The 22,722-nt window shown below is 40.9% G+C and overlaps 1 protein-coding gene across 7 annotated transcripts in view; it reads right to left on the bottom strand.

The window, feature by feature from the left end:
- Nucleotides 1–22,722, bottom strand: part of DOCK11 (dedicator of cytokinesis 11) — a 189,492-nt gene that overhangs the window by 95,708 nt on the left and 71,062 nt on the right. For all 7 annotated transcript variants that reach the window (XM_082376948.1, XM_082376946.1, XM_082376945.1 and 4 more), the window contains exons 14-21: nt 22,463–22,545; nt 19,148–19,270; nt 18,868–18,944; nt 16,071–16,255; nt 15,917–15,982; nt 14,070–14,162; nt 11,913–12,036; nt 473–594 (exon numbers count right to left, since the gene is read on the bottom strand). In XM_082376948.1, coding sequence (XP_082233074.1) covers nt 473–594; nt 11,913–12,036; nt 14,070–14,162; nt 15,917–15,982; nt 16,071–16,255; nt 18,868–18,944; nt 19,148–19,270; nt 22,463–22,545 — 873 coding nt within the window. The remainder of the gene's footprint in view (nt 1–472; nt 595–11,912; nt 12,037–14,069; nt 14,163–15,916; nt 15,983–16,070; nt 16,256–18,867; nt 18,945–19,147; nt 19,271–22,462; nt 22,546–22,722) is intronic.

Here is a 22,722-nt window from a genome sequence, read left to right as displayed (position 1 = left end):
CCTGCCTTTAGAATAAATGTATCCTAAACCATTTTGAATTTCCAATCCTTTGCAGGCTGATACTTTTCCAAATGACAATAAAAATTACTAAAGAAATGAATTCTTTTCATGATGCACAAAATCGAAGTCCCATTTTAAAAATCGTTATTAGAATCAACAGACATGAGGTTACTTTGTCAAACTATTATACAAGCTTCTCAACACTCATTTTCTATACTTATCTTTGTCGTGGACCAGCACCAGCCCTCAAACCACACCCTGAGTAGCTATCAACCAGACCAAACTATCGACTATGCCAACGGTATTCTACTTTTTAAACATTTCATCATATATGTATAACTGAATCACTTTGCTGGACAGCAGAAATTAACACAACGCTGTAAATCAACTATACTTCAATACAGTTTTTTAAAAAGAGGGGAAAAAAACCATTTCATCATGATTACTTCAACAAATACAGATATTTTCCTACCCTTCTTGATTCGGCATCATTCAGATTCAAGTAGCCTGGGGGAAGATTAGCGGAAACTGGCAGCTGCTGCTCAAATGTGATGATTCTACCATCCTTTAGCAAAGGTACCCAGGCAAAGCCAACTGCCAAGACAATAAACAACCATGAGAAATGAAATCGCAAATGCAGTTAGCTACACCAATGTCTGGTCACCGGGGAGCAGGGCAGGTCTGTATGTGGGAGTCCAGGTGTTGGGCATCCGAGTACTGGGGAAGGAACAATGAGTTTGGATTGCTTCCTAATCCTAGCCTGACCACTAACAGGTTATTCATGCTACCTCCTTGACTAAAATGATGGGAACAACAACACACAGTTCTTCTATCAAACAGAGTGATTGAGAGACCAAAGTGAGCTAATATACCAAAACACTTAAAAACTTTTAAAGTACATCAATTTCATTATTTTGACACACTGGGGGAGAATTTTTGGTAGACTTATTTTTTAAACGATTCAGATGTCTCTCGTCCATCCTTACAGAGTCTCATATCTGAGACAACAATCACCATTGTTGCTTCCAGCAACCCTAGGGTAAGCAAGGGACTGCAGAAAATTAAGGTCACAAGTCAAGGTTACATTCCATATTTATACAAGGCAGTATTTATCTGGGCAGTTTTCCTGATTACAGAAGGAAGAGGGGTAGTGGGAGAATGCAGCCAGGGCACAGTGCTTACAACTGCAACCCACTGAGAGATTTTCCTCCCAGTCTCTACATTTCTTAACAGTTCTACCCCAAAGAGCCTCTTGGCTTCCTATTAGAAAACTCATCATGTTCTAGCTAAAAAAGCCAGAGCCATCTGTGTTGCTCAAGTCAAGCAATGTCAGTATTTCCATTATAGAGATTACTCTGGGCTTCAAGTGTTTATAACTCAGCTGTAAAAAAGCTTGCTCTGGACTGAGTTCTGGCATATGAGAGAGGGTGTTGGCTGGAGAGTACTTTTGAAAGCCGTTGCTTTCTGATGCTTTGAAATACTTTGCGTAAGTGCGTGTGTGTGTGTGTCTGTGTGTGCACGCGTGCATGTGTTTACACTGTGAGCACTTAAGTCAACACAAATCTGGTTAGAATGTTTTCATTCACGTGTTTAATTTGGCAAATGCTTTAATTCTTAAAGAGACTAATATGTTGCTTTCTCTAAGCAGACTGAATGGCTTTCTCAGATGCTGAAACATGCCTGAAGGGCATCTTACTAGTACAACTTCAGAAATGCTCTACCCGGAGATCTTCTTTTAGAAAAAGCAGAGGAAAGTAACACGAGCAGAAAAACCATGCAAAAGGACTCTGTCAAAGTAGTTAAACTGAAAATTAGACAAATGACAAAAGGTTTCCAGTCCAGAAAGTAGGAAAAGGAAAATATATTTCTTCTTCTTAGGCAACGTTTTTTTTTTCCTTATAGAAATTCTTACTGAGATATAATTCAGATGCCATACAATTCATCTACTGAATATTTAAAGTATACAATTCAATGGTTCTTAGTATATTCACAGAGCTGTGCATCTATTGCCACTATCTAATTCCAGAACTTTTTCATCACTCCAAAAAGGAACTCCATATACCCTTAGAAGTCACACCCTATTTGCCCTTCTTCCAGTCCCGGCCAACCACTGATCTCCTTTCTGTCTCTATGGAATTGCTTGGGCAACATTTTGCACTGTGAATCAATCAGAGCATGGCCAAGGGTATCTTGCAGTCAAAACTCATCTAGCACACTTGGACGCTATCAAGGTACAATGTCAAGCACAAGCCATCTAGCTCAAAGATGTGAAGCCACTTAAAGGATGGACAGTTAAAAGTGATGAGTGGTGGGGAGGGAGGGATAAATTAGGAGTTTGGGATTAACAGATACATACTACTCTATATAAAATAGATAAACAACTAGGACCTACTGTATAGCACAGGGAACTATATTCAATATCTTGTAATAACCTATAATGGAAAAGAATCTGAAAAAGAATATATATATATATATATATATATATATATAGGTGTATATACTGAATCACTTTGCTGTACACCTGAAACATTGTAAATCAACTATACTTCAAAAAAAATTTTAATATTTTTTTTAAAAGTGATGAGTGGCACATAGAACAACCATCTCACACTCCACTAAGCATCTTGCCCTATCTGTCTAGGATTTGGATAAGGAAATAGTCATTTGTTGCTCAGGAGGTGCACTGTCACAGGTTCTCATCATTCTGCCAGATTTCTTCTCAACCTGCAAGGTCCCTACCCTGAATGAACTGCAATTTCTATGGGGATCTAGAAGAGGACCACCCTATCCACAAAGGGAACTTCCTAATATTCAGTCCTGCTGTGTGCCGGGCATCACTCAGATGTCTCACTAGCACCTCAAACTCAACATCAGTCAAAACCTACCATCCCTACCCACAATTCTGCTACCTGGCAATACCTTCTTTCCAGTTTCGAAACTTCAGTGCTAACTTTGAATTATCTCTCTAGTAGCCAATCACTTGCCAGGTGCAGTATATTCCTCTGCAATTCTCTTTTCCTCCATCCCCCCGTTACAGCCATAGTGCGGCCCCCTTTCTCTCCTGAACTTCAGAAATAGCCCCCTAACTGGTGTTTCCTCCTTCCTTCCTTCTTCCTGCTCCAACTCACCTCACCCATTATATTGCTGCCTGATTAGATTTCCTGCAAAACAGCTCTTACTGGTGTTTACAACCCTCCAGTATTTCCTTATCGGTAACAGAATAAAATCAAACCCACAACCTGGCATTCAGGGCTTTCCACCATCTGACGCTTCCTTTCCAAGCTGGCATCCTATTATTCCCTCTCCAGTGCCCTGTGCTTTGATCCTATTGAATTACTTGTGGTTCCCTGTCCAGACCCCTCAATACTCTGCCTCTGTACCAGCTGTTCCTTCATCCTGAAATCCTCTACCATCCTGCCATCACTGCATTATCAAATTCTACCCTGCCCTTTAAGGCCTCACCCAAACACCATCTCCTCCTGGAAGCCTTACCTAATTCCCAGCCACTTGTCCCTCCACCAGCTGAAGTAATAACTCACTCTTCTCTGACATCACACAGTGCCATTTTCTTGGTAACTACTACTTTCTATCTTGTGTTATAAATGTCTACATAGGTCTCATTTCCCCTACTAGATCATGTGTTCACTGAAGATGAGATCTATGTTTGGTTCTCCACTGTATTCTCCATAGTACCTCCTATAATATCTTGTACATAATACATATGCAGACATATGTGCTGAGTGAATGAACAAATGAACAAATTTAAGATTGGTCCAGGGACTTCTCTGGTGGTGCAAAGGTTAAGAATCCGCCTGCCAGTGCAGGGGACACGGGTTCGCTCTCTGGTACAGGAAGATCCCACATGCCGCGGAGCAACTAAGCCCGTGTGCCACAACTACTGAGCCTGGGCTCTAGAGCCCGTGCGCCACAACTACTGAAGCCCACGCGCCTAGAGCCAGTGCTCCACAACCAGAGAGGCCACCGCAATGAGAAGTCCGTGCACCGCAACAAAGAGTAGCCCCCGCTCGCTGCAACTAGAGAAAGCCCGCGCGCAGCAACGAAGACCCAATGCAGCCAAAAATAAATAAATAGAGAGGAGCTTCAAGATGGCGGAAGAGTAAGACGTGCAGATCACCTTCCTCCCCACAAATACATCAGAAATACATCTACGTGTGGAACTGCTCCTATAGAACACCCACTGAACGCTGGCAGAAGAGCTCAGACCTCCCAAAAGGCAAGAAACTCCCCATGTACTTGGGTAGGGCAAAAGAAAAAAGAAAAAACAGACAAAAGAATAGGGACGGGACCTGCACCAGTGGGAGGGAGCTGTGAAGGAGGAAAGGTTTCCACACACTAGGAAGCCCCTTCGTGGGCGGAGACTGCGGGTGGCAGAGGGGGGAAGCTTCGGAGCCACGGAGGAGAGCGCAGCCACAGGGGTGCGGAGGGCAAAGCGGAGAGATTCCCGCACAGAGGCTCAGCGCCGAGCAGCACTCGCCAGCCCGACAGGCTTGTCTGCTCACCCGCCGGGGCGGGCGGGGGCTGGGAGCTGAGGCTCGGGCTTCGGAGGTCGGGTCCCAGGGAGAGGACTGGGGTTGGCTGCGTGAACACAGCCTGAAGGGGTTAGTGCACCACAGCTGGCCGGGAGGGAGTCCGGGGAAAAAGTCAGGAGCTGCCGAAGAGGCAAGAGACTTTTTCTTGCCTCTTTGTTTCCTGCTGCGCAAGGAGACAGGATTAAGAGCGCCACTTAAAGGAGCTCCAGAGATGGGCACGAGCCGCGGCTATCAGCACGGACCCCCAAGACGGGCATGAGACGCTAAGGCTGCTGTGGCCGCCACCAAGAAGCCTGTGTGCAAGCACAGGTCACACTCCACACCTGCCCTCCCGGGAGCCTGTGCAGCCCGCCACTGCCAGGGTCCCGTGATCCAGGGACAACTTCCCAGGGAAAACACACGGCGCGCCTCAGGCTGCTGCAACGTCACGCTGGCCTCTGCCGCTGCAGGCTCGTCCCACATCCGTGCCCCTCCCTCCCCCCGGCCTGAGTGAGCCAGAGACCCCGAAGCAGCTGCGCCTTTAACCCCGTCCTGTCTGAGCGGGAACAGCCACCCTCGGGCGACCTACATGCAGAGGCGGATCCAAATCCAAAGCTGAACACCGGGAGCTGTGCAAACAAAGAAGAGAAAGGGAAATTTCTCCCAGCAGCCTCAGAAGCAGCAGATTAAAGCTCCACAGTCAACTTGACGCACCCTGCATCTGTGGAATACCTGAATAGACAACGAATCATCCCAAATTGAGGAGGTGGACTTTGGGAGGAAAGATATATATATATTTTTCCCCTTTTTCTCTTTTTGTGAGTGTGTATGTGTATGCCTCTGTGTGTGATTCTGTCTGTAGAGCTTTGCTTTTACCATTTGTCCTAGGGTTCTGTCTGTCCGTTTTTTTTGTTTTTTTGGTTTTTTTAGTAGAGTTTTTATTGCTTGCTATCATTGGTGGATTTGTTTTTTGGTTTGGTTACTCCCTTCTTTCTTTCTTTTTTTATTACTTTTTAAAATTTTTTAAATAATTATCTTTTATTTAATAACTTTTATTTTATCTTCTGCTTGCTTTCTTTCTTTTTTTTCTCCCTTTTATTCTGAGCTGTGTGGAGGACAGCCTCTTGGTGCTCCAGCCAGGCGTCAGGGCTGTGCCTCTGAGGTGGGAGAGCCAACTTCAGGACACTGGTCCACAAGAGACCTCCCAGCTCCACGTAATACCAAACGGCGAAAATCTCCCAGAGATCTCCATCTCAACGCGAAGACCCAGCTCCACTCAACGACCAGCAAGCTACAGTACAGGACACCCTATGCCAAACAACTAGAAAGAAAGGAACACAACCCCATCCATTAGCACAGAGGCTGCCTAAAATCGTAATAAGGCCACAGACACCCCAAAACACACCACCAGACGTGGATGTGCCCACCAGAAAGACAAGATCCAGCCTCATCCACCAGAACACAGGCACTAGTCCCCTCCACCAGGAAGCCTACACAACCCACTGAACCAACCTTAGCCACTGGGGACAGACACCAAAAACAACGGGAACTATGAACCTGCAGCCTGCGAAAAGGAGACCCCCAAACACAGTAAGTTAAGCAAACTGAGAAGACAGAAAAACACACAACAGATGAAGAAGCAAGGTAAAGACCCACCAGACCTAACAAATGAAGAGGAAATAGGCAGTCTACCTGAAAAAGAATTCAGAATACTGATAGTAAAGATGATGCAAAATCTTGGAAATAGAAGGGAGAAAATACAAGGAACTTTTAACAAGGACCTACAAGAACTAAAGAGCAAACAAACAGTGATGAACAATACAATAAATGAAATTAAAAATTCTCTAGAAGGGATCAATAACAGAATAACTGAGGCAGAAGAATGGATAAGTGACCTGGAAGATAAAATAGTGGAAATAATTACTGCAGAGCAGAATAAAGAGAAAAAAATGAAAAGAATTGAGGACAGTCTCAAAGGCCTCTGGGACAACATTAAACCCACCAACATTTGAATTATAGGGGTCCCAGAAGAAGAAGAGAAAAAGAAAGTGACTGACAAAATATTTGAAGAGATTATAGTTGAAAACTTCCCTAATATGGGAAAGGAAATAGTTAATCAAGTCCAGGAAGCACAGAGAGTCCCATACAGGATAAATCCAAGGAGAAACACGCCAAGACACATATTAATCAAACTATCAAAAATTAAATATAAAGAATATATTAAAAGCAGCAAGGGAAAAACAACAAATAACACACAAGGGAATCCCCATAAGGTTAACAGCTGATCTTTCAGCAGAAACTCTACAAGCCAGAAGGGAGTGGCAGGACATATTTAAAGTGATGAAAGAGAAAAACCTACAACCAAGATTACTCTACCCACCAAGGATCTCATTCAGATTTGACAGAGAAATTAAAACCTTTACAGACAAGCAAAAGCTAAGAGAATTCAGCACCACCAAACCAGCTCTACAACAAATGCTAAAGGAACTTCTCTAGGCAAGAAACACAAGAGAAGGAAAACACCTACAATAACAAACCCAAAACATTTAAGAAAATGGGAATAGGAACATACATATCGATAATTACCTTGAATGTAAATGGATTAAATGCTCCCACCAAAAGACACAGGCTGGCTGAATGGATACAAAAACAAGACCCGTATACATGCTGTCTACAAGAGACCCACTTCAGACCTAGGGACACATAGAGACTGAAAGTGAGGGGATGGAAAAAGATATTCCATGCAAATGGAAATCAAAAGAAAGCTGGAGTAGCAATTCTCATATCAGAAAAAAATAGACTTTACAACAAAGACTATTACAAGAGGCAAAGAAGGACACTACATAATGATCAAGGGATCACTCCAAGAAGAAGATATAATAATTGTAAATATTTATGCACCCAACATAGGAGCACCTCGATACATGAGGCAAATACTAACAGCCATAAAAGGGGAAATCGACAGTAACACAATCATAGTAGGGGACTTTAACACCTCACTTTCACCAATGGACAGATCATCCAAAATGAAAATAAATAAGGAAACACAAGCTTTAAATGATACATTAAATAAGACGGACTTAATTGATATTTATAGGACATTCCACCCAAACACAACAGAATACACATTCTTCTCAAGTGCTCATGGAACATTCTCCAAGATAGATCATATCTTGGGTCACAAATCAAGCCTTGGTAAATTTAAGAAAATTGAAATCGTATCAAGTATCTTTTCCGACCACAACGCTCTGAGACTAGATATCAATTACAGGAAAAAAACCGTAAAAAATACAAACACAGGGAGGCTAAACAATACACTACTTAATAACTAAGAGATCACTGAAGAAATCAAAGCGGAAATCAGAAAAACCTAGAAACAAATGACAATGAAAACACGACAACCCAAAACCTATGGGATGCAGCAAAAGCAGTTCTAAGAGGGAAGTTTTATAGCAATACAATCTTACCTTAAGAAACAAGAAACATCTCAAACAACCTAACCTTAGACCTAAAACAATTAGAGAAAGAAGAACAAAAAAACCCCAAAGTTAGCAGAAGGAAAGAAATCATAAAGATCAGATCAGAAATAAATGAAACAGAAATGAAGGAAACGATAGCAAAGCTCAATAAAAATAAAAGCTGGTTCTTTGAGAAGATAAACAAAATTGATAAACCACTAGCCAGACTCATCAAGAAAAAAAGGGAGAAGACTCAAATCAATAGAATTAGAAATGAAAGTGGAGAAGTAACAACTGACACTGCAGAAATACAAAGGATCATGAGAGATTACTACAAGCAACTATATGCCAATAAAATGGACAACATGGAAGAAATGGACAAATTCTTAGAAATGCACAACCTGCCGAGACTGAACCAGGAAGAAATAGAAAATATGAACAGACCAATCACAAGCACTGAAATTCAAACTGTGATTAAAAATCTTCCAGCAAACAAAAGCCCAGGACCAGATGGCTTCACAGGCGAATTCTATCAAACATTTAGAGAAGAGCTAACACCTATCCTTCTCAAACTCTTCCAAAATATAGCAGAGGGAGGAACACTCCCAAACTCATTCTACGAGGCCACCATCACCCTGATACCAAAACCAGACAAAGATGTCACAAAGAAAGAAAACTACAGGCCAATATCAATGATGAACACAGATGCAAAAATCCTCAACAGAGTATTAGCAAACAGAATCCGACAGCACATTAAAAGGATCATACACCATGATCAAGTGGGGTTTATCCCAGGAATGCAAGGATTCTTCAATATACGCAAATCAATCAATGTGATACACCATATTAACAAGTTGAAGGAGAAAAACCATATGATCATCTCAATATATGCAGAGAAAGCTTTCGACAAAATTCAACACCAATTTATGATAAAAACCCTCCAGAAAGTAGGCATAGAGGGAACTTACCTCAACATAATAAAGGCCATATATGACAAACCCACAGCCAACATCATCCTCAGTGGTGAAAAACTGAAACCATTTCCACTAAGATCAGGAACAAGACAAGGTTGCCCACTCTCACCACTATTATTCAACATAGTTTTGGAAGTTTCAGCCACAGCAATCAGAGAAGAAAAAGAAATAAAAGGAATCCAAATTGGAAAAGAAGAAGTAAAGCTGTCACTGTTTGCAGATGACATGATACTATACATAGAGAATCCTAAAGATGCTACCAGAAAACTACTAGAGCTAATCAATGAATTTGGTAAAGTAGCAGGATACAAAATTAATGCACAGAAATCTCTTGCATTCCTATACACTAACGATGAAAAATCTGAAAATGAAATTAAGAAAACACTCCCATTTACCACTGCAACAAAAAGAATAAAATATCTAGGAATAAACCTACCTAAGGAGACAAAAGACCTGTATGCAGAAAACTATAAGACACTGATGAAAGAAATTAAAGATGATACAAACAGATGGAGAGATATACCATGTTCTTGTATTGGAAGAATCAACATTGTGAAAATGACTCTACTACCCAAAGCAATCTACAGATTCAATGCAATCCCTATCAAACTACCACTGGCATTTTTCACAGAACTACAACAAAAAATTTCACAATTTGTATGGAAACACAAAAGACCCCGAATAGCCAAAGCAATCTTGAGAACGAAAAACGGAGTGGAGGAATCAGGCTCCCGGACTTCAGACTATACTACAAAGCTACAGTAATCAAGACAGTATGGTACTGGCACAAAAGCAGAAATATAGATCAATGAAACAGGATAGAAAGCCCAGAGATAAACCCACGCACATATGGTCACCTTATCTTTGATAAAGGAGGCAAGCATATACAGTGGAGAAAAGACAGCCTCTTCAATAAGTGGTGCTGGGAAAACTGGATAGCTACATGTAAAAGAACGAAATTAGAACACTCCCTAACACCATACACAAATATAAACTCAAAATGGATTAAAGACGTAAATGTAAGGCCAGACACTATCAAACTCTTAGAGGAAAACATAGGCAGAACACTCTATGACCTAAATCACAGCAAGATCCTTTTTGACCCACCTCCTAGAGAAATGGAAATAAAAACAAAAATAAACAAATGGGACCTAATGAAACTTAAAAGCTTTTGCACAGCAAAGGAAACCATAAACAAGACGAAAAGACAACCCTCAGAATGGGAGAAAATATTTGCAAATAAAGCAACTGACAAAGGATTAATCTCCAAAATTTACAAGCAGCTCATGCAGCTCAATATCAAAAAAACAAACAACCCAATCCAAAAATGGGCAGAAGACCTAAATAGACATTTCTCCAAAGAAGATATACAGATTGCCAACAAACACATGAAAGAATGCTCAATATCATTAATCATTAGAGAAATGCAAATCAAAACTACAATGAGGTATTATCTCACACCAGTCAGAATGCCCATCATCAAAAAACCTGCAAACAATAAATCCTGGAGAGGGTGTGGAGAAAAGGGAACCCTCTTGCACTGTTGGTGGGAATGTAAATTGATATAGCTACTATGGAGAACAGTATGGAGGTTCCTTAAAAAACTAAAAATAGAACTACCATATAACCCAGCAATCCCACTACTGGGCATATACCCTGAGAAAACCATAATTCAAAAAGAATCATGGACCACAATGTTCATTGCAGCTCTATTTATAATAGCCAGGACATGTAAGCAACCTAAGTGTCCGTCAACAGATGAATGGATAAAGAAGGTGTGGCATATATATACAATGGAATATTACACAGCCATAAAAAGAAACGAAATTGTGTTATTTGTAGTGAGGTGGATGGACCTAGAGTCTGTCATACAGAGTGAAGTAAGTCAGAAAGAGAAAAACAAATACCGTATGCTAACACATATATATGGAATCTAAGGAAAAAAAAAAAAGGTCATGAAGAACCTAGGGGCAAGATGGGAATAAAGACACAGACCTACTAGAGAATGGACTTGAAGATACGGGGAGGGGGAACGGTAAGCTGTGACAAAGTGAGAGAGTGGCATGGACATATATACACTACCAAATGTAAAACAGATAGCTAGTGGGAAGCAGCCGCATAGCACAGGGAGATCAGCTCGGTGCTTTGTGACCACCTAGAGGGGTGGGATAGGGAGGGTGGGAGGCAGGGAGATGCAAGAGGGAAGAGATATGGGAACATATGTGTATGTATAACTGATTCACTTTGTTATAAAGCAGAAACTAACACACCATTGTAAAGCAATTATACTCCAGTAAAGATGTTAAAAAAATAAAAAATAAATAAATTAATTACATTAAATAAAGATTGGTCCAGGCTAGCTTGGATCTGAATCCCAGGGCGTGCTGATATTGATAAAGTGGGTGTGGCACGGGCCATGTTCTTAGGGCCTTCTATATTCTCCTAAGGATGCTTCCCATTGGCTTATCTAAAGCCTTGCTGAACGAGACCATGACTGGAGCTTTACTACCAAAGCTTATTCAAGTTTGTTAGACCTGTCCTCCTCTCACTAGAACCCCAATCTCCCTCAGGTTCAAAAACGCCCATGGCTCTGGGCTCACGTCCCTCTTCTCAGTGAGCAGAACTGGAAAATTCTCGTTGCTGGGCTATTCTATGTGAAAGAAATAACAAAAACACTGCATCACAATATGGGTTTCTCTCTGAGAGGGGCAATATTACTTTACGTTGCCTATGGTAGTCTAAGTACACTGGCAAGCATTTGGACATGACGTTGGGTAGAAGTAATGATAAAACGAACATATAATTCATCTTTCACCAATGAACTTTTAACTCAGAAATGTACTTTTTGGTGAGGGGAAGTGGTCTGTACCTCGATGAAAAGAGGTTATATATAGCCAAGATGACTCAATTTCAAATAGGTCTAGAGAGAGACATTTAAAGAGCACACGTACCTGGAGTTTCAACTGTATCCTGCTTTTTGGTTGTTCCCTTTGTGTTAATTTCACAACTTACATGATAAAAAGTGAAAAGCAAATGATGTTTTTGATGCAGGTGAATGGGAAGCTCAATTTTAATCTGAAATGAAAGCAAAATTACACATAGCGTTTTGTTTTGTTTTCATTGTCAAGCTGGACTGTCAGACCTTTAGCTCTGTTTCATCATACTTTTCCAGTGACATACTTTTCTAAATCACAGGCCAAGTGGTCAAATAATAGATATGATTTAAATATACTCCAAATGCTTTTCTGGTCAGTTTCACAGTTTGACAACAATATTCTCTTGGGTTGTGAGGGCTGATTTATTACTTTTGCTGGAGAGTCCAGTGGATTCTCCTGGATTCAACTTTGCAGCAGGATTTTCTGAAACACTGGATCAAAACCACATCCTTACAGCCCAGGGGTACTCTGTAACTCAGTGTGAGTCAGTGAATGCAATCCGTCTACAATGTGCATTGAATTTGAAAGGCTGCTTTTTTCGAAATCACTGCCCTCCTCTGCATGAAGAAAAAATTAAGCCTTTACAAATAAACATGCAAAAAGTCATTGTGTTATTATGGGATCCACAAATTACAGTTTATACAAATTTCTTTAGAAGAAAAACACAACCTTACTCTTGAATAAATAAAAAGTATCATCCTGACACACGAATTTAATACTAAAAATTAATACTTTAATACAAGCATTGCAAGTACTTTTCCAGTCAGAACCCAACTGCCTGTTTGTAATGCCTCCTGGGAAGTATATGGGAGACAGATTACAGATTTAATTGATTTAACACACATACTTGGACACATACAGGAACACATGCAAACATACACACACGCTCACACTCACTTTCCTGGTTAATATATAGTGAATGCTTGAAAAGTCCATTTCTGACTCCCTAAAGATAATGTGGACTACTTACTACATGAACAAGTTTTCTCTACTGACTGACATTGGTTATAGAGAGGGATGTATTAAACAGCTTGGTGATGGGACATCTGGCCTAATTATCATTCACACAAGGCATCGTTTTGGTGTTATAACTAATTTCTGTTGTAGGTATATTTCACCACAGAATATGCCTATTCACAGCATCCAGACCATCTGGGTATCTAATGCTCTGCTGCACATCAATATGGACATACTCCCTCCCTGGGTGGCCAAAATGCAAAGTCCCACTACCCTCCTCTCCATCCCCGGAGAAAGTAGGGGCACTGGACTGAGAAGGAATGAGTGAGCCTCGGGCTGGGGTTTAAGGCCTCCATACAACAGCAGCTGGGCCTGGGGAAATCAGGACAGCACGGGGGATGGTTTCAGACCAAGCCAGGGATGGAGACGTGGAGCCTGAGAAGCAGAAACAGCAGAGCTTCTGGCCTGGGATGCACATCCGGGTTCCATGGAGACATACAGCCATCAAAAGCAGTCTGCGGATTTGGATAAGCTGGCTACACACAGACGAGAAGAGGCTGTGACAGAGACACTAAGAGAGACACTGGAAAGGACACAGAGACATAGAGATAGAGAAGTGGGAAGAAGGAAGGAGAGGCAGGGACAGAGTCAGAAAGGCAGACTGAGGAAGGGCGCTCGGAGGCCGGGAGACCGCGCCAGCCCCCTCTGTCTACATTGCGCTGCGGCATTTAGTGCAGCCAACGGGATTCTGGGGACCCAGCCATGCCGCTGTGTCTCTCGGAGCATTTCACTTACAGGGAGGCTGCACCCTCCCACGCAGAACCACAGGAAGAAAGAGCTAAAAGCGCCTTCAGAAAATCCCTTCTAAATTTCTTATTTTAAAGCTTTGGAAATGGAGACTCAGAAAGGGGAAGTGACTTGCTCAAGGTCACGGAGCCAGTTGTTGTCAAGGTAAGGGCTAGAATCCCCATTCCAGTGTGGTGTCTGTTTCCTACATTATCTCACGCCAGAGCCCCTTCAACTTGTGGGCCAATCTTCCACTGTCACCAAAGGGCACCAAGCAGGCAGTGGCCCCTCGTTCTGATGTGACATTTTCTATTTTCATGGGACAAAACATTCAGGGAGTGAAAATGCAGACACAATATTGGAAATGATTCAAAGAGAAAAAGAAGAGCCACCACTGCGTTTTGTAAACATCAAAATAACGCGTTTTACCTCATCATAGAACTCTGGATTTTGGTTGTGATGCGAGACAACAGCATAAGCGTTTGTGGTAAAAACAGGCCCCGCAGGTTTTCCATAAATACACTGCAAAAGAAGGAAACAGAGTCACCGCTCTCAATGCCACTCTTTAAACATGATGCTAGGGAACCACATACAGTTAGAGGCATCTGTGAGCCCAGGGTCACGGCCAAGCCCACCGGGCTCTCACCATGAACCTGTAAATTCCAAATCATTTACAGTCACTCCAGACACCACCCCAGACATCGCCTTACTTGGCTGCATGGATGCTTCTGAATTTCCGGCTATCTGAGAAATATAATTCCAACCTAGCTGACAGTAAGAGGCTGAACACTTCTAATCATTCGGAAGGGAAACACTCTCCAACCAGGCCTGGAAAGCTTACTTCTCTCGTGCTATTTGCACTTCTTAATATGAGAAGCTCCCCCTAAGTCGGTCAGCAACATTTGCTGAATGCTCGCTGTGCGGTGGGTAAGGCGAGGAGTTAACAAAACAGAACCAACAGCAGATCCATTCCTAGCCTCGAGGGATTAGAAATTGAATGTCCATTAAGCTACAGACTAGCTTACTGTTCTCTCACTTTATGAGCCACAGTTTAAGAGTCACCGGCTTGCTGTTACACCAATAAAATTAATGGAAGGCTTTCTATGGTTCCATGGAAAGATCCGATTTCATTTCTAGTGTGAGTTTTTCACTTCCATAGGCCTAATAAGTTCAAGGATGAATATATGGAGTCACTGTGCCAAGGTCCTAACTGCCTCACTCGGGTACTTCAGAGCTAGCCTCCGGGCCAGCTAAGAAATGAAAGTGACACTCCGCATGAGTGCAACGCCAGCTCTCCCTAAATATGGTCATGAAGGCAATTTGCAGGCACTGCGGAGAGGTAACCTAAGAATCTTTAAGTATACAAAAGGATACCGCATGGGGGTGAAGAAAAAGTTATTCTCATCTCCACTGAAGGAAGAATCAGAGAACATACACCTAATTTGAGCCAGCTAATTCTTAATTTAACTTAGCTTTCTCTGTGAAAAAACTCTCTTTTCAAAGGTCAGAGCTATTAAACATTCAATGACTTAATCGGGGCTATTCCAGCCTCTTTCCCGAGGTGGTTTAAGTGGAAGATTTGCCATCCATCTGTCTGACTTAGGCTCAAGCTAGAGAAGTTGGGAAGCCAGATAAACACTTTGTGATGGCTAGAAGGTCTGACTTCTCTCTCAGGCCTCTGATTAATGGGCTAAAGAGCCAAAAGTAAAAAGCGGCTATGAAGAGTGAAAATGTAAGGGCACTGTGCAGTGACAGGTATTTAAGGATTGCGGTATTAGATAATGCTGAGATGCTTTTCGTAGATCACTAATTCAAGTTTGGAGGCACCATTTGGCAGCCAGAGACTAGAAGTCATATCTCAGATCAAAGCAGTTATGCTGTGCTTCTGTCAGCTCGAAGCCCGTTCAGGTTTCAAGGAGAAAGGAGTTTAAACTCCCCTGATGGTACCGTTTATAAGCTGTCAGGTCATAGGAGAAAACGACCTTGTGACTGGGCATTGGAACAATCCAAAATCAAAGTGGAGCAAAGGCAAAAATCTGGCATATGAAGCTTACCCATTTTTAAAGCTATATATGCTCCTAATTCATTTTGTTATTTCTTAGTATTTAACGCATTCTTGTAGTTAATGTGTAGGAGTAGAGAAGACGATATAATATTTGTCACATTAGTACATTTTCTTTGACGTTTAAACACATTAAACTTAGCATATGGAACTACCGAGTACCAAAATCTCTATCTCTACTAAAAATGCATGCTTATCAATATCACAAACAAACCTTTAGAGCGCTAGCATCACTTTCATCCGAATCCCGGAATTCCACACAGACTGCGATGTTCCTTGCCTAAAATGATTCATCATTCAAAATGAGTGACAAAACAAAATTATAAATAACATTTTACACCCCAAAATATATAGTTTACACTGTGTACCTTGGCAAATGTTTTCTGGCTATCGTATTTTAACTGCAAGGGATATACATATAGATGGTTTTTGTAAATAGTAAATGGATAACAATATTTTGTCATTTCTGGAACAAACTCTTCAACTTCCACAGTAATATTTTGACAATTCTTTTCAAAAGGCTTCAGGGGCACATATGAAGACGTAATACAGTCTATAGCAGAAAAAAGAACAGGCAAAGATATAACAATCATTAACACATTCCTGCATTTATAAAAATATACATGATTTGTGTTCTCAAAGAGCAGTTTAACAAATAGAATTCTTAGTGATTGACAAAAAGTTATACAACCACTTTAAGAACCCAGAAGAACAAGTAGGAGTAAGTAGCCTGATGCTGATTTTAGTGAAACCCTTCAAACCAGACGTGGATTGCTATTTCATTCTCAACGTAGAGTGATTTGCCAAATATAACACATCATAATTTTGACAAATTTAAACTCTGCAAAGAAATCCATTACATTTTGCCTCCTGTGACTGCAATTTAGCTTTCACTGCAAATTTCTATTGGTATCAGGGAAGTAACAGTAAATTTATGCCAATTAGCTCATGGCTAGTCATTCTTAAAAAGTTAACTTGGTGCAGGTGCAAATTTTCACTTAAGAAATAATGGCAGCCTTTTGAAACTACAAATCTTATGATGTGTTACCAATGATAAATTCAATCCTCCCGAAAGTGGAAAACACAAAGCCTCAGAGAGGTGTAGAAGCACATGTTATTGAGGTAGCCCCTTGTAGTAAAGGTTATTCATACACTTAAGGGGCTCTAAGACTGCTGGTCCTTGCTGCAGAGCAATACTGATGGAGAAGGAAGACCCCGGAGAGCCAGACCTGAGGACACAATATTTTTCGTTCGGTTTGGTTTTCTATTATAGCGATACTTACAACAGAATATCTGGCGGTATAGAGTAAAGGTACAAAGAAACAAGTGATCATTTCACTACCCAGAGATAACTACTGCTAATATTTTGGCATATTTTCTTCTAGTCTTCTTCTTATGCATGTTTTATATAACAACACAAAAATCCCACTGTATACAGAACTTTATCCTGGTTTTATTTGGCGTTTTATCTGATGTCTTATTTCATGAATTTTTTGTAAACATTATTTTTCATAGCTGCATAAAGTTTCATGGTATCTGGATACCATAATTGCCTTAACCACACTGACAGTGCTGGGCTCTGGTTGTTTCCAAATCCCCCCGCCCCATATAAACAACACTGCGAAGAACACCTTTATGCATAAACTCCTGTTTACACTTCAAATTATTTCTTTAGGAAAAAAATAATCCATTGTACTCTTAGATGTTTTAAAATGTCAATTGCCACTCTCCTACTTCAATCTTTTCGTGACTTCTCATGGTACTTGGAATGAAATTCAGTCTTTTAAGGAGTTACCAGGGTCTTTACAATTCTCTACATGACGTGATTTTTCCTACTTCTCCTACTTCATCTCCTACTCTCTCTTGTGCCCGTCACACACTACACTAGAGCCACATTGGCTCCGTTTCTGTTCATAGAAACCAAGCTAGCTCCCACCCTCAAGATCTTTACATATGTGACACCCTCAGAGCAGAATGTACAGTCCCAATCACCACATGCTGGCTGGGTCACATGGTGAGCCTTCATTGGCCACCCTTTTTAAAGCAGCCTGCCCAACCACAGACTGAAATTATTCATTTATTTGTTTTCTTGTTTAATGTCTGTCATTCCTTCTAGACTGTAATCTCCATACTTTCAAAGCATCTGGTAAGTATTCAATAAAGTTTACTCAATAAATGCTTATTCGGTGAATAAATGGCTAGATAGAATCTCAGAAATGGAATGCCTTAGTTACGGACATTCATGGATATCTACTGCCAAATTGTATTCCTACTCATGATGGGGGACGGTGCCTGGCCAAAACCTAGCCAGCATTAGACAGTTCCACTTCATTTTTGTAAATCTGATAGATGAACAAAAACATCACAATGCTTAAATGTTTACCTTTGTGTTAGTGGCATAATTACTGAGATTGGACATTTTAAAATTATTTACAAGTCATTTTATTTCCTGCAAATTGTCTTTTGTGTCTCCTGAGATCATAGATTCTTTAGACAAGAAAAGAGATTCTCCTCCTTTTGGATCCCTTCGTTGATGAAACTTATCCAAGGCAAAAGGAGCAGAAACTCACTGGAGCACACTCATAACATCATATATAATACATGAAACAGCACCTGATAAAATCAACTTAATTCACTTCCTAATCTGTAACTATTTACCACGTGTCCTGGGTTGAACAGTGTCCCACCAAAATTCATGTCCACTAGAAGCTCAGAATGTGACCTTATTTGGAAATAGGGTCTTGGCAGATGTACTTAGTTAGGATGAGATCATAATGGATTAAGGTGGGCCCTAAATCCAATGACTGGTGCTCTTAATAGAAGGCCATGTGAGGACAGAGGCAGAGATTGGAGCGATGCAGCTACAAGCCAAAGGATGCCAAGGATAGTCAGCAGCCACTAGAAGCTAGGAAGAGGCGAGGAATGGTTCTTCCTTAGAGCATTCAGAGGGAGCATGGCCCTGCTGACACCCTGATTTTGACTTCTAGCCTCTAGAACCACAAGAGAATAAATTTGTCGTTTTAAGCCACCCAGTTTGTAATACTTTCTTACAGCAGCCCTAGGAAACTAATATACCATGTAAACCTCAAGAAAAACACTGAGAAGATAAAAACCTGAGATTCAAGCATAACTCTGTAGGCTTATTTGCAATATGTAAGTTCTTACTTGATAAGTCCACAGGAACACATTCTACTGTGATGTTTAGCTGCCCAGGAATAATCTGCAACTTGGTCTTCTCTGGCCTAGGTGTAAAATAAGAATATTTTATACTTAAAAATATGATTAAGAAGTGCATTGGTTACACTTTATCCAAACTTCCAAATGCTTCCAAATCCAAATGCTCTGAAGCATTTGATTTTTCCCATATATGACTCACATTCAGAATTTGAAGAAATTATAATTCATCTATTATACTGATTTACTGCAGTAACTCCAAAACACTTACTTCTTGTATTCCGAGAGCAACTTGAGAATGTCTTCATTTGAAAGCTTGCTACTGTCTTGTTTATACAAAGGAGAAAATCTCCCATCCAGGTCCAGAGAACCTTGAATATCTTTGAAAATGGGTCTAAAACAGGAACAGAAGGGGTTTTTTAACTCGAAAGTATTGATAAATTAAGATAAAATAGCGGTGGTGGGAGTATAAAATGGTGAAACTATTTTGGAACATAATTTGGCAGTTTCTCCTGAAGTTAAGCATACACCTACCCTCTGATCCTGCAATTCCACTCCTAGGCATATTTCCACATGGTACTTGAACGTTCACAGCAGATTTATTTGTTATAGCCCCAAACTGGCAACCACCCAGATATTCATCAACAGGTGAATAAACAAATCGTGGTATATTCTTACAATGGAATACTACTCAAAATGAACAACTGATACAACATTATGGATGAAACTCAAAAACAGATTGAGCATAAGAAACCAAATGCAAGGGACTTCCCTGGCGGTCCAGTGGTTAACACTTCTCCTTCCAATACAGGGGGTGCGGGTTCCATCCCTGGTCGGGGAGGTAAGATCCCACATGTCTCGTGGCCAAAAAACCAAAACATGAAACAGAAGCAATACTGTAACAAATTCAATAAAGACTTTAAAAATGGTCCACATCAAAAAAAAAAAAAAAAAGAAACCAAATGCAAGAATACATACTGCATGATTCCATTTATATGATAGTCTAGAATAGGTAAAAGTCATCTAAGGTCAGTGGTTGCCTGGGTGTGGGTGGGATGGCTGACTGGACAGGAATATAAGGAAATTCTCTGGAGTGATAGACATGTTCTATATCTTGGTTGGGGTGGTAGTTTTATGACTGTAAATATCTGTGAAAATTCACCAAGTTGGACATATAAAATGTGAATTTTAATCAAAGGTAAATTCTCTCTCAATAAAGTTGATAAAAATTGAATCAGATATTTAAGATCAATTTATAGAGTCTACAATATATATGTAAAGTTTCCAATATGAATTGGAATTATTCCCTCCCCCTCCCCTTCTTCCATTTTTCAAGCAGCTATTTTACTGCTAAATCGGGAAGTAATGTACAAGCACCCAACACACTGGAAGCAGCTATGGCCAGAAGCACAATTCCCCCTGGCAGAACCTCTGAAAATGTGGTTATAGGCATTAACTATTGTTCCTACTTCTAAGCATACCTCCTTTATTTTCGGTAAACAGGGGTTTATCACACATTTTTTAAATACCCCAGCCAAGCCTTTAGAGTGAGGTCCTGCTACTGCTGACAACCAAAATAATTCAGGAAGAAAAAAACAGCATAATTCCACATCAGAACTGAGGAGCAAAGCTTCTAACTTTGAAGATTTTAAAATTTATTTTTCTACTGGCAAATCAGCATCAAGCAGCTACTGCTATGGCCTGAAGGGGGGCGGGGGGCAGTGTGCCACAGGTGTCCAGAGTGGGCTCTGAACTCAGAAGCCATGAGCGCTAGGTCCCATTCATACACATGCCATGTGAACTTGGGCAAGGATTTTTTTTTTTTTTTTACTTCAGTGACTCAATTTCCTCGTCTCTAAGATGGGGGAGAATACTACCCACCTCTTTTTTTTGGGGGGGGTATGTATGTATGTAGGTATTTATTTATTTGTTTGTTTGTTTGTTTGGCTGCGCCGGGTCTTAGTTGCGGTGTGCAGGATCTTCGTTGCCGCATTCAGGATCTTTTTTTTTTTTAGTTGCGGCATGCGGGATCTAGTTCCCTGACCAGGGATCGAACCCGGGTCCCCTGCATTGGGAGCGCAGAGTCTTACCCACTGGAGCACCAGGGAAGTCCCAATACCCACCTCTTAAGGAAGTATACATTAAACACTTAGACCTCTGCCTTATACACTGAGCACTTAATTCCTATAAATAATAACAGCAGCAGCAGCTGGAGCATCACTAAGTATGCTTATATTTACAGGCTATATTTCACCTTCTATAATGCCTAAATATACCACCCTCCACTACTCTTTGCCCTTGACCTATCCTTGGCTATCATTCTTACCAGTCTGCAAAACAAGGACAAGGTGTCTTTTCATCTACCAACATACAATGCATTTTGAGACCTTCTCCCAAATGAAATGATTGTAAATAGTGACAGAAGAGTTAATTAACTTAGAATCTCCTATCCTTAAGCTACTCCTCAGCACCCACTGAACGTAACTGATTGAATTATTCAGAACATGGTGCCCTTTCCCCAGAAGTTCCAGTGAGCTGTACAGGCTATACCACAAACAAGCCAGTGAACTTGTACTTCAAAGGGGGAATAAGCAAGAAGCACGTTTTAAGTCATCACTGTAGGTAGACTTGCAAGATCTGGAGAAAAAACATGTAACCCACCATCAGATATGTGGTATAGATAATACACTTCCTAATAGACTACCCCTGAAAGGGTTGCCAAATTTGTCATCAGAAAGCAAGAAAATCTATTAAGTAATTACACACTTGCACTTAACAACAGCATTCTTTGCCTTCTCATTTTTAGTATGTTTTTCAGAATTACTCTATGATGGCTTTTCAAAGCATAAACCCAGCCAACTCTGAAATAGTGGGCACACTGTACATAATTCACTACAATTTCTGGTTTTCTGGAAAAAAATTCCATCACTTTAGCAAATAAGCTCTGCTTTAAAATGCAATAAAATTAAGTGGTGTCAGTCAGATCAGTAACCCAAGCCAAAGAACATTTCCCTGAAGCAAGACATTTGAAGAAATGAAAGGTCTTTGAGGCACAGCAAATTCTAAGAGAAAGAATTCTCATATCCTGTTACAGACTGAATGTTTGTATCGTTCCCCCCACCCCGGCCCCATGCCGCCAAAGTTCATTTGTTGAAATCTAACCCCCAACGTGATATTTGGAGGTAGGGCCTTTGGGAGGTGATTTGGTCATGAGGATGGAGACCTCATAAATGGGATTAGTGCCCTTCTAAGAGGCCAGAGAGCTAGCCCGCCCTCGTTCCACCACGTGAGGATACAAGAAGTTGGTTATCTAAAACCTGGAAGAGAGTCCTCACCAGAACCCAACCATGCTGGCACCCTGATCTCGGACTTCTAACCTCTGGGTACGAAATAAATGTCGTTGTTTAAGCCACCCAGTCTATAATAATTCATTATAGCAGTCCGAATGGACTGAGACACATCCCAAGTGTCCCAAGATGTAACTGGCTTGTCAGAAACAGACTTCCAAATGCTACTGGGAAAGACGACAGCCCTCAACTTCACATATGAGTGTGAATAGATGGGTCAGGATTATATTTGTACAAACCTGGCAGCCCAGGCAAAGGGCATTCTGTATTGTCCAAGGCGGCTACACACTTGCTTAGCTGTCCTGTGTACCTTCTGGGCTGTCTAAGGGCAGAAATAAGAAGATAGGATCATATTTGTTCAAACTACCAGGGACTCACCCAGAAAAATAATTGCCCCAACTTACTGATATAAAACATCAAAATCTAGGAAAACGATATATAGAAGTAGCTACAAGTAAAACACAACACACATCAGCCACCCACTTTTCAAGACGAAAGT

This window comes from Balaenoptera borealis, assembly GCF_965194805.1.
Source record: "Balaenoptera borealis genome assembly, chromosome: X".
Taxonomy (NCBI): domain Eukaryota; kingdom Metazoa; phylum Chordata; class Mammalia; order Artiodactyla; family Balaenopteridae; genus Balaenoptera; species Balaenoptera borealis.
The sequence above is the reverse complement of the archived record's forward strand: the minus strand, read 5'-3'. Positions and strand labels throughout refer to the sequence as shown.